This window comes from Bos grunniens, chromosome 18, assembly GCF_055505025.1.
Source record: "Bos grunniens cultivar Pamir isolate PY7600 chromosome 18, Bosgru_T2T1.0, whole genome shotgun sequence".
NCBI classification, from domain to species: Eukaryota; Metazoa; Chordata; class Mammalia; order Artiodactyla; family Bovidae; genus Bos; species Bos grunniens.
The window spans coordinates 60,638,298-60,651,947 of record NC_141182.1 but is presented as its reverse complement, the minus strand read 5'-3'; the positions used below and the strand labels follow the sequence as shown (position 1 = coordinate 60,651,947).

Below are 13,650 nucleotides of genomic sequence, written 5' to 3'. Positions count from 1 at the left end.
ATGGCAAGAGTGAACGTCGGCATTTTAGGAATCAGTAAACTAAAATGGACTGGAATGGGTGAATTTAACTCAAATGACCATTATATCTACTATTGTGGGCAAGAATCCCTTAGAAGAAATGGAGTAGCCATCATAATCAACAAGAGAGTACGAAATGCAGTACTTGGATGCAATCTCAAAAACGACCGAATGATCTCTGTTCATTTCCAAGGCAAACCATTCAATATCACGGTAATCCAAGTCTATGCCCCAACCAGTAAGCTGAAGAAGCTGAAGTTGAACGGCTCCATGAAGACCTACAAGACCTTCTAGAATTAACACCCCAAAAAAGAAAATATTATTGTGTAAAAATTATATTCTTGTCTAATAGCAGCCACTCTCCTAAATGAAAACCAGGTCTCTGAACTTGCTGTTTCCAGCATGGGTCATATTAGGAAGTGTTCCCACAGCAACATGGCATCTGTATTTTGTATTTCAGGGATGGCTGACATTCCGGGATGTGGCCATAGACTTCACTCAAGAGGAGTGGGAATGCCTGGACCTCGGTCAGCGGGAATTGTACAGGGACGTGATGATAGAGAACTATAGGAACCTGGCCTGCTTGGGTGAGGATGACTTCCTTCCAGAATCGCTTATCTAACCTCAGGGTTTTGGTTCCTTCATTTCTAGAATGTCTTCTGAAATTTTCTGCTCTGCACATTTGTTTCAGATCTCCGCTTTCTAGGGGAAATGGGTATCTGTGAGTTTAGAAAGAAAGGCTTCATGATGATTCGTTATGCTTGTAACCTTTTCTTCCTTCATGTAATCTGCCTCCTTCTTCTAGGTTAGTGGTAATTGTAGTATTAAATAGTTGTACCTTCTCTTAGTTTCACATTTCCGCTACTTACTTTTGCTTTAGTGACACTTGACCAGAATCTCAGGACCTGACTTTTTTGTATTAGTTAGCATTATATAGGTACTTTCAATAAAGTGTTTGGGGAAATCATTCTCTAGGCTGTATTAACATTCACCCATGTGTTCTCTTCTCACCTGAATACATATTGGATTAGAAACTGATGAATCTCTGGCATAACAAATATTCCTTTCTCTGATGAACAGGTCTTGTGGTCTCTAAGCCAGATTTGGTCACCTTTCTGGAGCAAATGAAGGATGTCAGGAATATAAGGAGAATGGAGACAATAGGCATATACCCAGGTAGGTGTGAATGGATGGAGCCAATGACTCAGGTGAGAGGTCCAGTGAGAGACCTAACTGGGAAGGAAATCTAAAACAGAGTGGCTATATATATGTATAGTTGATTCTATGAGAATCAGTGAGGAAGTCATCCTTTGTCATGTGGCTTGGGAAGATCTGCTTCCTTGGAAATGATTTTGGAGAAGTCTGGATTTATTTCTGTTGCTGTCATAGACAGCTATCGCCTGCCCCATTGTGTCTCTTTAATCATTCATGAATTCATCTCCAGTGATTGCTTTTCTCATTCACAGTGAGAACTAAAATTCTCCTCTTGGCCTGTGACAACCTGCATGAGTTGGCTACTCTTTCATTTCTTGAGAATCCTAGGAAAACTGTGCACACTTCTGAGTGACTATATGATACTCCTTTTAAAGTTTGTTTCTACCTTTAAACAGAAACTGTGTAAGTAGAGTCATAGACATACTGCCAAAGTCCTAGGAATAGTTAGGACAGATTTTTTTTTTCTTTTTTCTGATTTATAGTTTCCAATCCACTGGCAACTGCAGATATGACCTTATTCATGTCAAACTCAAGTAATGTCTTCACTGCATAAAGCAAAACCTCCTTAAAATGGGAAAATGAAAGTTTCATGGTTACTTTAAAGGTTCTCTTCTCTTTATACAAACTCATGTTAAATACCTAAGTGTATTTGTCTCAATTCCTGAATGGTAAAATACTTTAATATATTCAATTACCTCAAAGAATTTTAAAATAAATTGGCATAAGAACTTAGAACATTTTCCATATTTGCAATGGTTGTTTCAAACTGTTAAGATTTTTTGATAATATATAGAAATATTTTTATTAAGTTCTTAGTGGAGTGTAGCTGTTTTACAAAGCTCTGCTGCTGTACAGCAAACAGTATCAATTATACATATATATAGCCACCCTGTTTTAGATTTCCTACCCAGTTAGGTCTCCAAAGAGTACTGAGTAGAGCCCCATGTGTTTCCATCATATTTTTAAAGTCTCACTTCTTATTTAATTTCTTAAGAACTACCACTTTGTCAATTTATCTTGTTTGTTATGAGCTTCCCTGGGCTCTGTCTTGTATGTCCTCACTTGCTAAGACATTAGTTCTATGTCATATCATTTATGATTTTTAGATTCAAATATCTGAACATTCTCAAATAAAAACACAGGTGATAAGAAGTGAATTAAAGAATTAGTAGGCACCTAGTACTTGTGAAAATGTTTGGTGTCTCAATTTAAGAGGACTTTAAGCAAAAAGTAGTCATTTGATTGCCTCTCTAATCTTCACTTAGTTTTTATCTAAGCAGGTTTTTGTCTTGCTCCTTCCTCTACAACATATTTCTTTGTCCTCTCATTTTGTCGCATATTCTGTGTTTGTGGCCTCCGTTCTGCAGGCTGCAGGATCCTAGTTCCTCTTGCTCCTGGTGTCTGTCCCCTGGTGGGTGAGGTTGGTCCGGAGGTTTGTGCCCTTATCTCCTGATCTGGGCTTTGACTGTTGTTACTGTGACCCGAGCCTGCCCTGGATATTGAAGCGAGCTTCCCCTTGGCTCTGTGGCTGTCACTGCCCTATCTGTGGTGGGGTCTGCTCCCTGATTTGTGGAGTAGAAGCCCCCAGATCTGTTTCTTCACTGTGATTCTGATCTGTGGTGGAGGCAGGTGGGATTGGAGCACACCCACTGGGAGAGAAGACCCTGAGTATTGCTCTTCTGGGGATGTTCACCTCGGGGAGTGTTCTGTGTGCCACATCTCATGCCTTGTGCGAGCTCTCATGTGACCCTGGTCGGCACTGCCCTTGGCCCCACCTCAACCATGGGTATTCCGGCACATGGTCCTGATGTCTCTCAGATGTTGTTTTCACCAGCATAGATCCTCAGGTCACCAGCATAGATCCTCTGAAGTCAGGGCCCAGGATTGCATTCATCATGGAGCTGGACCCGCTGTGGTGCTCTGGGGCAGCTCAGATTCTGGCCTGGCCCCGCCCCCTCGTGTAGGAGCCTACAAAGTCTACAGCTGCTTATGCTACACCTTCTGTGACTGGGGGAGCCCTCCTTGTTCATTCAGATGTTCTAAACGGGCTGAGTTTACACAGACAGCTGTGATGGTATAGAAAAGAGTTTGTGCAACTTCCAGTAGAGATATCAGCTCGACTTCCTTAAACTGCCAGACCCTGGGACTCAGCAATGCTTCAGCACACTCTGTGCATGTGGATAAACTACAGACACCTGCTCCCAAGGTTTCCCAGAGTCCACCAGTCTACCCTGGTAATGAGGGGCACAGAGGAAGAGGCAACAGCTGGGTTCATGAGAGCACCCACCCTAATGGAGCCCTTCATAGTGCCTGGTGAAGAGGGGCCGGCACAGGGGGAGAGAGGCTATAAACAATGGTGGGTCTTCGCTTTGGACATCACTCAACAATGGCGCTCTACTCTGTGGTGGTTCAGTCTTCCTCCCCAAGCATTTCTGTTTGCAGGGCTCCTCCCTCCCTGCCTTTCCTGCAGGATGTCCCCTCACAGCCCACAGCAGTCCTCTGCCTGCGTCTGCTTTCCAGACCCCACATTCTGGCACCCAGCCCTTGTCTGCAGCAGTGGACACCCTCTCAGGCTGGGTGGGCAGGGCAGGGGTCAGTACACTGTGTACAGGTCTCACTCTGTCCTGCTGCCACAGACTGTTGCCATATTCCCTTCCCACAGAGGATGAGGCTCCCCTTCTGTCCCAACTAGGCTCCCCTAGTGAGGGCCTTCCCCGGAGGTAGAGATCTCTCCTTTCTTCAGATCCCCCCAGGGTTGCAGGCCCCGTCCGACTTCCTTTCCTATTCTTTTCCCTTCTTCTTTCTTTTGCCCTGCATAGCTCAGCAGGAATCTTTCTTGTCCTTTAGATTTCCAAGGTCCTCTGCTAGTGTTCAGCTGGGCTCTGTGAGAACTGTTCCATTTCTGATGTATGCTTGATGCATTTGTGGAGAGAAATGAAGTCCGTGTCTGCCTAATCCTCTGGCATCTTGATCCTCCCATCTCTATTTTATTTTTAAGCTAGTGAAGGGTTCATCAATTTTCTCTAAATCTTTAAGGATATTCACTGAGAATCAGATCAGATCAGATCAGATCAGTCGCTCAGTCGTGTCCGACTCTCTGTGACCCGACGAATCGCAGCACGCCAGGCCTCTCTGTCCATCACCAACTCCCGGAGTTCACTCAGACTCATGTCCATCAAGTCAGTGATGCCATCCAGCTATCTCATCCTCTTGTCCCCTTCTCCTCTTGCCCCCAATCCCTCCCAGCATCAGAGTCTTTTCCAGTGAGTCAACTCTTCGCATGAGGTGGCCAAAGTACTGGAGTTTCAGCTTTAGCATCATTCCTTCCAAAGAAATCCCAGGGCTGATCTCCTTCAGAATGGACTGGTTTGATCTCCTTGCAGTCCAAGGGACTCTCAAGAGTCTTCTCCAACACCACAGTTCAAAAGCATCAATTCTTCGGTGCTCAGCTGTCTTCACAGTCCAAATCTCACGTCCATATATGACCACAGGAAAAACCATAGCCTTGACTAGACAAACCTTTGTTGGCAAAGTAATGTCTCTGCTTTTCCATATGCTATCTGGGTTGGTCATAACTTTCCTTCCAAGGAGTAAGCATCTTTTAATTTCATGGCTGCAGTCACCATCTGCAGTGATTTTGGAGCCCAAAAAAGTAAAGTCTGACACTGTTTCCACTGTTTCCCCATCTATTTGCCATGAAGTGATGGGACCGGATGCCATGATCTTTGTTTTCTGAATGTTGAGCTTTAAGCCAACTTTTTCACTCTCCACTTTCACTTTCATCAAGAGGCTTTTGAGTTCCTCTTCACTTTCTGCCATAAGGGTGGTGTCATCTGCATATCTGAGGTTATTGATACTTCTCCCGGCAATCTTGATTCCAGCTTGTGGTTCTTCCAGCCCAGCATTTCTCATGATGTACTCTGCATATAAGTTAAATAAGCAGGGTGACAATATACAGCCTTGAGGAACTCCTTTTCCTATTTGGAACCAGTCTGTTGTTCCATGTCCAGTTCTAACTGTTGCTTCCTGACCTGCATACAAATTTCTCAAAAGGCAGGTCAGGTGGTCTGGCATTCCCATCTCTTTCAGAATTTTCCACAGTTTATTGTGATCCACACACTCAAAGGCTTTGGCATAGTCAATAAAGCAGAAGTAGATGTTTTTCTGGAACTCTCTTGCTTTTTCCATGATCCAGCGGATGTTGACAATTTGATCTCTGGTTCCTCTGCCTTTTCTAAAACCAGCTTGAACATCAGGAAGTTCACGGTTCACATATTGCTGAAGCCTGGCTTGGAGAATTTTGAGCATTACTTTACTAGCGTGTGAGATGAGTGCAATTGTGTGGTAGTTTGAGCATTCTTTGGCATTGGCTTTCTTTGGGATTGGAATGAAAACTGACCTTTTCCTGTTCTGTGGCCACTGCTGAGTTTTCCAAATGTGCTGGCATATTGAGTGCAGCACTTTCACAGCATCATCTTTCAGGATTTGGAATAGCTCAACTGGAATTCCATCACCTCCACTAGCTTTGTTCACGACCCAGATAATCATGATGGTGTGATCACTGACCTAGAGCCAGACATCCTGGAATGTGAAGTCAAGTGGGCCTTAGAAAGCGTCACTGAGAATAGTAGATAATAAAACTTATTCTTTGGTGTCTTTCAGCTATATCTCCTCAAGACACCCAGGATTTGATGCCAAAGAAACCAAGGGTAGAAGATTTGTTCCCAAAAGCAAACCTAGGAAAATATGAAGGATTTCACCTCAGAAACTTGGAATTAACGAAAGACTCAGAACATATAAAGGCATGTGAAAGACAGAGGGGATGTTTATATGGACATAAAGAAATTGAGACAGTTACAGATGATACAGACATTACTGCAGAAAGAAATGAGCTACATGAGTCAAATTGGGGGAAACACCCATTTCAGTCTTCAACATCTGCTGAGAAGTGTAAGTTTTTCAGAAAAAATTTACATTGTTTTGTGAAACATACTTGTTCTCTGAAAGGAAATGTGGAAAATCTGGGAGGTCCTCCAGTCTCTACTGTGAATACTCATTCAAACCACTCTGAGCATAGGCTTCGATTAAACATATATTTAAACATGTCTGAAAACCAGAAATTTAAAAATGATGGGAAAAACTCACAATGTAATCAATTTGAGGGATCTGTTAGCAGAAAGTCATTATTCTTCCACCAAGAGATATTTTCTCTCCATTCCAAGGTGTGTAATGTTGATGATAATGGAAGAGATGTAATCCAACCATCATTGTTCAATACATCCCATGATATGGTTAATACGGAAGAACTTTCTGTGTGTAATAAAATGAATCAGACCTTAAGTAAGAGCTCCAGCGCCAGTAATTACACAATTATTTATGATGGAGTGAAGGTCTATTCATGCAATGAAACTGGGCATAACTTTGAACAAGACTCAAACTTTATGGAACATCAGGGAGCTCAATCTTCACACAAGGATTCTAAAAGTAATAAATGCAGGAATATCTTTTATCAAGCATCAGGTCTTCCTCTAAATAAGAGTATTCATAGTGGAGAGAAAACTTACAATTGTGGTGAATATGATAAAGTTTCTAATGAGTCTTCAAATCTCATTCAACAGCAGAGGATTCAGAATTCACAGAAACAGTACAAGTGTAATAAATGTGGGAAAGTCTTTAGTAACTCATCTAATATAAGTAAACATAGGAAAATACATTCAGGAAGGAAACCTTTCAAGTGTACAGAATGTGCCAAAGCCTTTAATCAGAGTTCAAATCTTAGTCAACATCGACAAATCCATACTGGCAGGAAACCTTATAAATGTAAGGAATGTGGCAAAGTGTTTATCTATTTCTCAAATCTTAGTCAACATCAGCGAATTCACATTGGGGAAAAACCTTATAAATGTGCAAAGTGTGGCAAAGCCTTTAATCAGAACTCAAACCTTACTCGACACCAGCGAACTCATACTGGAGAGAAACCTTATAAATGTAAGGATTGTGGCAAAGCCTTTAGCCGGCACTATGGTCTTACTCAACACCAGCGAATTCATACTGGAGAGCGACCTTATAAATGTAAAGAATGTGGAAAAGCCTTCAATAAAAACTCAAATCTTACTCAACACAAGCGAATTCATACTGGAGTGAAACCTTATAAATGTAAGGATTGTGGCAAAGCCTTTAGCCAGCGCTATGGCTTTACTCAACATCAGTTAATTCATACTGGAGAGAAAGCTTATAAATGTACAGAATGTGGAAAAGAGTTTAGTCAATACTCAACTCTTACTAAACACCAACGAATTCATACAGGAGAGAAACCTTATAAATGTAAAGAATGTGGAAAAGCATTTAATAAAAACTCAACTCTTACTAAACACCAGCGAATTCATACTGGAGAGAAGCCTTATAAATGTAAAGATTGTGGCAAAGCCTTTAGCCAGCGCTATGGTTTTACTCAACATCAGTTAATTCATACTGGAGAGAAACTTTATAAATGTAAAGAATGTGGAAAAGCCTTTAGTCAATCCTCAACTCTTACTAAACACCGGCGAATTCATACAGGAGAGAAACCTTATAAATGTAAAGAATGTGGAAAAACCTTTAATCGAAATTCAAATTTTACTAAACATCAGATAATTCATACTGGAGAGAAACCTTATAAATGTAAAGATTGTGGCAAAGCCTTTAGCCAGCACTATGGTTTTACTCAACATCAGTTAATTCATACTGGAGAGAAACTTTATAAATGTAAAGAATGTGAAAAAGCCTTTAGTCAATCCTCAACTCTTACTAAACACCGGCGAATTCATACAGGAGAGAAACCTTATAAATGTAAAGATTGTGGCAAAGCCTTTAGGCACCGCAGTCATCTCACTAGGCATCTCAGTGTACATACTGAAGAGAAACTCTAGTAACGAAATAAGTGATGGAAGAAGTTTGTCCTAAACATGCATGTTAGAAAACACGAGACCATTTATATAAGAAAGATATGGAATGATGGAGAAATGTAAAAGAAAAAAAATGTAGAAAATGGTTTAATGAAAAATGAAATCTAAATAAATTCCAGAAAATCCATACTAGAAAGCTTTACATCAATCCTGTTTTCCAAAGTTCCTCTTAAAGAGAAGTACTATAGATAGTAATCCACAGTTAAAACAGATAGAAAATTGATGTTAGTGTGGATCACAAGTGAAAGTTTGATGTTTCAGATCAGATCAGTCGCTCAGTCGTGTCCGACTCTTTGCGACCCTATGAATCGCAGCACGCCAGGCCCCCCTGTCCATCACCAACTCCCGGAGTTCACTCAGACTTAAGTCCATCAAGTCAGTGATGCCATCCAGCCATCTCATCCTCTGTCGTCCCCTTCTCCTCCTGCCCCCAATCCCTCCCAGCATCAGAGTCTTTTCCAATGAGTCAACTCTTCACATGAGGTGGCCAAAGTACTGGAGTTTCAGCTTTAGCATCATTCCTTCCAAAGAAATCCCAGGGCTGATCTCCTTTAGAATGGACTGGTTGGATCTCCTTGCAGTCCAAGGGACTCTCAAGAATCTTCTCCAACACCACAGTTCAAAAGCATCAATTCTTCGGTGCTCAGCCTTCTTCACAGTCCAACTCTCACATGCATACATGACCACAGGAAAAACCATAGCCTTGACTAGATGGACCTTTGTTGGCAAAGTAATGTCTCTGCTTTTCAATATGCTATCTAGCTTGATCATAACTTTCCTTCCAAGGAGTAAGTGTCTTTTAATTCATGGCTGCAGTCACCATCTGTAGTGATTTTGGAGCCCAGAAAAATAAAGTCTGACACTGTTTCCACTGTTTCCCCATCTATTTGCCATGAAGTGATGGGACCGGATGCCATGATCTTTGTTTTCTGAATGTTGAGCTTTAAGCCGACTTTTTCACTCTCCACTTTCACTTTCATCAAGAGGCTTTTGAGTTCCTCTTCACTTTCTGCCATAAGGGTGGTGTCATCTGCATATCTGAAGTTATTGATATTTCTCTCGGCAATCTTGATTCCAATTTGTGTTTCTTCCAGTCCAGCGTTTCTCATGATGTACTCTGTTTAGAAAGGTACAATTAATAGCAATGTATCCTTGTTTATATTGACTTGATTTGTGATTATTTGAAAATGAATGTAATTCAACTCTCTAATTACTCCATGATATGCTTCATTTCTAGTGTGTATGTAAACTTATGTTTTTGATGGTTGGTACCTCAAAGATGAGAGAAGCCCTTCTATCTAAGGAGAAATCATTTATATGTATTCTCCATTAGAAGATTAAGGGCACAGTAATGTAACATGTACAGTAAACATCTAAATGGAGGTGTTTGTCATTCATGTCAAACATCCCTGTAGGTCACCATGATGTAAGTGTTCAAGGAATAATTCCACATACTAAAGATGTAATTATCAAGTTATGCTTTTAAAGGTTAATATAATGACAGTTCACTGAAATCTTGATGTGTTTTATAATATCAACAGAAATTATGAATATCTGACATATTTCAAATAACCTCTGATACCCTAAAATGTATGGGAAACGCTTACCAGAAAATTCCTGTAATTACTGTAAGCCTTCTTTCTTAAATGATTAGCCTCCATTTTGTAATCATAGAAATCACAACTCTCAGATCATTATATCAGAGGAATGAATATCATTGTTTATGCTTATAATCTGTCTTTTAATCAAAGTTACACAGGGGAGTGTAAAATGTTTTATTCTGACTGTGTGTGATATTCATACATGTTAATCAATAAAACTGAATGGCTTCTTGTGGTAAAATTGGTGTGAATGAATGAAGTGTTAACCTACCACCACCATTAACCTCTCCCATCTTATTTAAGGTTGCAGGGAAGAGCACCTAACAATAAACTCTTTGGTAGCACAGTGGGATGGCATCTGTAACAGTTAGTTTCCTTACTACCCTTAAGCCTCAAATCATTTGATCATGTATTTCCCATCATTTCTCCATTGTACTTTTCGCCCACTCTGTAACTACGGGGACATTGTGACGGTTCTAATAAGAAGGACCATACAGAGTACTGTTGAGAGCTTCCCTGACTGGTCCATGCTGTTGCTGCCTCAGCGTCTGTCTGGGGAGCAGGCAGCCTGCAGTTCCTTGAACTCACACCAGCCAGTCCTGTGAGCACCTCCACTAGATGACCCCCTTCCTTGAGATCAGCAGTCTGGCTGAACCCCAGGTCTACTTCACAGGCCCCCCTTCAATGACACCCTCAGAGCTCACCAGATTCCTGCTCCTCTTGGTTTGAATGGACCTATCCACACTCAGCCTGGGGAGCCCACAGCACTTCACCCAGGGTCACTTAGGCCTGAACCCCAAATACTGGAACTTTCTCTGCCTAATACTAGCCTTGACCTCCCTCAGAAGTTCCCACCCTAAATCCTCCCCTCCTGAGAGGTCTCAGCTGTACTGAGTGTGAGGGCTTGAGCTCTGGGTGTCTGAATGTGTGTTTTGGGGAAGAAACATCAGAACATATGGGAAACTGGGTAAAGACTCATTTCTGCACCTCAGGCCTGCAGATTTATAACTTCTCGGAGTGGGGACCTGACCGTCAGAGATTTGTATTCACTGAAATGATTCAGAAAGAATCCTTAGCCAAGTGGTTTCCATCTGTTCCCCATCAGGATCACGTGACCAGTGTCAGGAAATGACCTCACTGATGCCCTCCCAACAGAGTTCTGTGTTGGTCCTGTGGGAGCATCAGTGTGGTTTGTAGGAAGTGCTTCAGAGGATCCTAAGGGGATGCCCAGGTTAAGGACGTGGCCTCTGGTCCGTTTGTGAGAGCTGAGGCCCAGCTTCAGTCCAAGCAGAGGCAGCAGGGTTGGTCTAGCTGGATTTGGACCGGGAAGTCAGTCAGCTCACATCGTCTGTGAGCAGAGTGTTAGGAGCTCTCTAATGGGGAGAAAACAATCAAGAAATAAGCCCACAGGCTGGTCTCCAGGTAGGAAGTGACTGTTCCCGAATCTCTCCTGAGACAAAGGACAGGAGAGGTGGTTTTTTTCAGCTTTTCAAGGTCCTTCTGTCTGTAGGTGAAGTGGTTGCAGGTTAAAGAGCTGTGCGGATGCCTTTGGAGGTATTTTCTCAAGACACAGGTGTGAATTTGCAACATAACATTCCCAGAGAAGACAGAGAAGGAGGAAAAGAGGAAATGGCAGCTTCTCAGGTAAATATCCTGTCCTGGGTCTGGGGCTGTGTCTGCTTTTCCTCCTGAAATGCCTGGACTGAGAATCTGCAAGCCTTTACTTCTCTCCTTCTAATATTTTTGCCCAGGGCATTTGTTATCAACTTATTTTTTCCTTTTTTTTTTTTTCTTACAATAGTGAAGACCAGCTCTTTAGACTATATCTCCCTTAGTCCTAGAGTCTTTTCTGCATTGTCTGTATCCCAGATTTCTATGGAGTATGATGAATTCTCAACATGAATAATGACTCTTAACTGGTGAAAACATTCCCTTTGTGTGAGATCAACCCAGGGAGGCATAGCTTCTGAGGATCCTATTGGGATGTGCTTCAGTCTTGGGATCTTAGAGAAGTAGTGATGAATTTACATGTAGATGCAACTTCAGACATTTAGAAAAGGATTAAGAAAATGTCCTTATAAATAGAATTACCTCAGCAGTCCAGAATTCCACAGAAAGTTTGTGGAAAAGATGGAGAAGAAAAATGTGAGACACCCTTCTCTATATCGGAGAAGGCAATGGCACCCCACTCCAGTACACTTGCCTGAAAAATCCCATGGATGGAGGAGTCTGGCAGGCTGCGGTCCATGGGGTCGCTAAGAGTCGGACATGACTGAGCGACTTCACTTTCACTTTTCACTTTCATGCATTGGAGAAGGAAATGGCAACCCACTCCAGTGTTCTTGCCTGGAGAATCCCAGGGATGGGGAAGCCTGGTGGGCTGCCGTCTATGGGGTCCCACAGAGTCGCACACGACTGAAGTGACTTAGCAGCAGTAGCAGCAGCTTCTGTATATTGGCAGAAAGGACTTTTAATATACAGAACATTGGAAGTTATATGTGAAGTGAAATTAGCATACAACTGATATTTTTTCAGGAGAGATTCAGATCACTGCTAACATTTATCCCATTACACCTCATGTTCCGTTGGTTCAGGTGGTTCTCAGATTCCAGCACTAAGATGTTCATACTTTTTCTCTTTATCTTTAATAAAAATCTTTGAAAGATTTAGTGAGGAGTGTGAATAAGCTGCCACAGTTAATGAGAAATCCATGTCTTCTTAGTTCTGTTTGCTTTGGAAAAATGAACACTCACCTGTGTTTAGTAGGGTTCTTGAGTTTTTTGAGTTTTCATTACTTAAACTCAGGTCTGATTGTTTCCATTTTTAATATACTCAGCATTCATATTCAAACTACTGCACAATTGCACTCATTTCACAAGCTAGCAAAGTAATGCTCAAAATCCTTCAAGTTAGGCTTCAACAGTATGTGAACTTCCAGATGCACAACCTGGGTTTAGAAAAGGCAGCGGAATCACAGATCAAATTGCCAACACCAACTGGATCATAGAAAAAGCTAGAGAATTTCAGAACAACATCTACTTCTTCACTGACTACGCTGAAGCCTTTGACTGTGTAGATAACAACAAACTGTGGAATATTCTTAAAGAGATGGGAGTATCAGATCACCTTACCTGCCCCCTTCTAAACCTGTATGGAGGTCAAGAAGCAACAATTAGAACTCAACATGGAACAACAGACTGGTTCAAAATTGGGAAAGGAGTATGTCAAGGCTGTATATTGTCACCTTGTTTATTTAACTTATATGCAGAGTACATCATGCAAAATGCCGGGCTGGATGAAGTACAAGCTGGAATCACAATTGCAGGGAGAAATATCAGTAAACTCAGATATGCAGATATCACCATTCTTATGGCAGAAAGCAAAGAGGAATTAAAGAGACTCTTGATGAAGGTGAAAGAAAGTGAAAAAGCTAATTTAAAACTCAACATTCAAAAAACGAAGATCATGGCATCCAGTTCCATCACTTCATGGTAAATAGATGGGGAAACAATGGAAACAATGACAGACTTTATTTATTTAACACTGTGGACGGTGACAGCAGCCATAAAATTGAAACTCACTTGCTTCTTGGAAGAAAAGCAATGACAAACCTAGACAACATATTAAAAAGCAGAGACATTACTTTGCCCACAAAGGTCCGTATACTCAAAGCTATGGTTTTTCCATTAGTCATGTATGGATGTGCGAGCTGAACAATAAAAAAGTCTGAGCCCCAAAGAATTGATGCTTTTGAACTGTGGTGTTGGAGAAAACTCTTGAGAGTCCCTTGGACTGCAAGGAGATCAAACCAGGAAATCAACCCTGAATATTGAATGCTGAATATTGAATATTGATGCTGAAGCTCCAATACT

The 13,650-nt window shown here is 41.5% G+C and overlaps 1 protein-coding gene across 6 annotated transcripts in view; it reads left to right on the top strand.

Moving 5' to 3' along the window:
* The window catches only part of LOC147354509 (KRAB domain-containing protein 5-like), a 56,451-nt gene that overhangs the window by 33,011 nt on the left and 9,790 nt on the right, over positions 1 to 13,650 (top strand). For 3 of the 6 annotated variants that reach the window (XR_015146462.1, XR_015146463.1, XR_015146464.1), the window contains exon 1: positions 11,285 to 11,422. Coding sequence is in view for 3 of the 6 variants with exons in the window: in XM_086354220.1 (XP_086210346.1) it covers positions 479 to 605; positions 1,099 to 1,194; positions 5,896 to 8,141 (2,469 nt within the window). In the remaining 3 variants the exon portion in view is untranslated. Of the gene's footprint in view, positions 1 to 478; positions 606 to 1,098; positions 1,195 to 5,895; positions 8,314 to 11,284; positions 11,423 to 13,650 lie in introns of those variants that run through there. The other 3 variants (XM_086354221.1, XM_086354222.1, XM_086354220.1) reach the window with 2 other exon arrangements.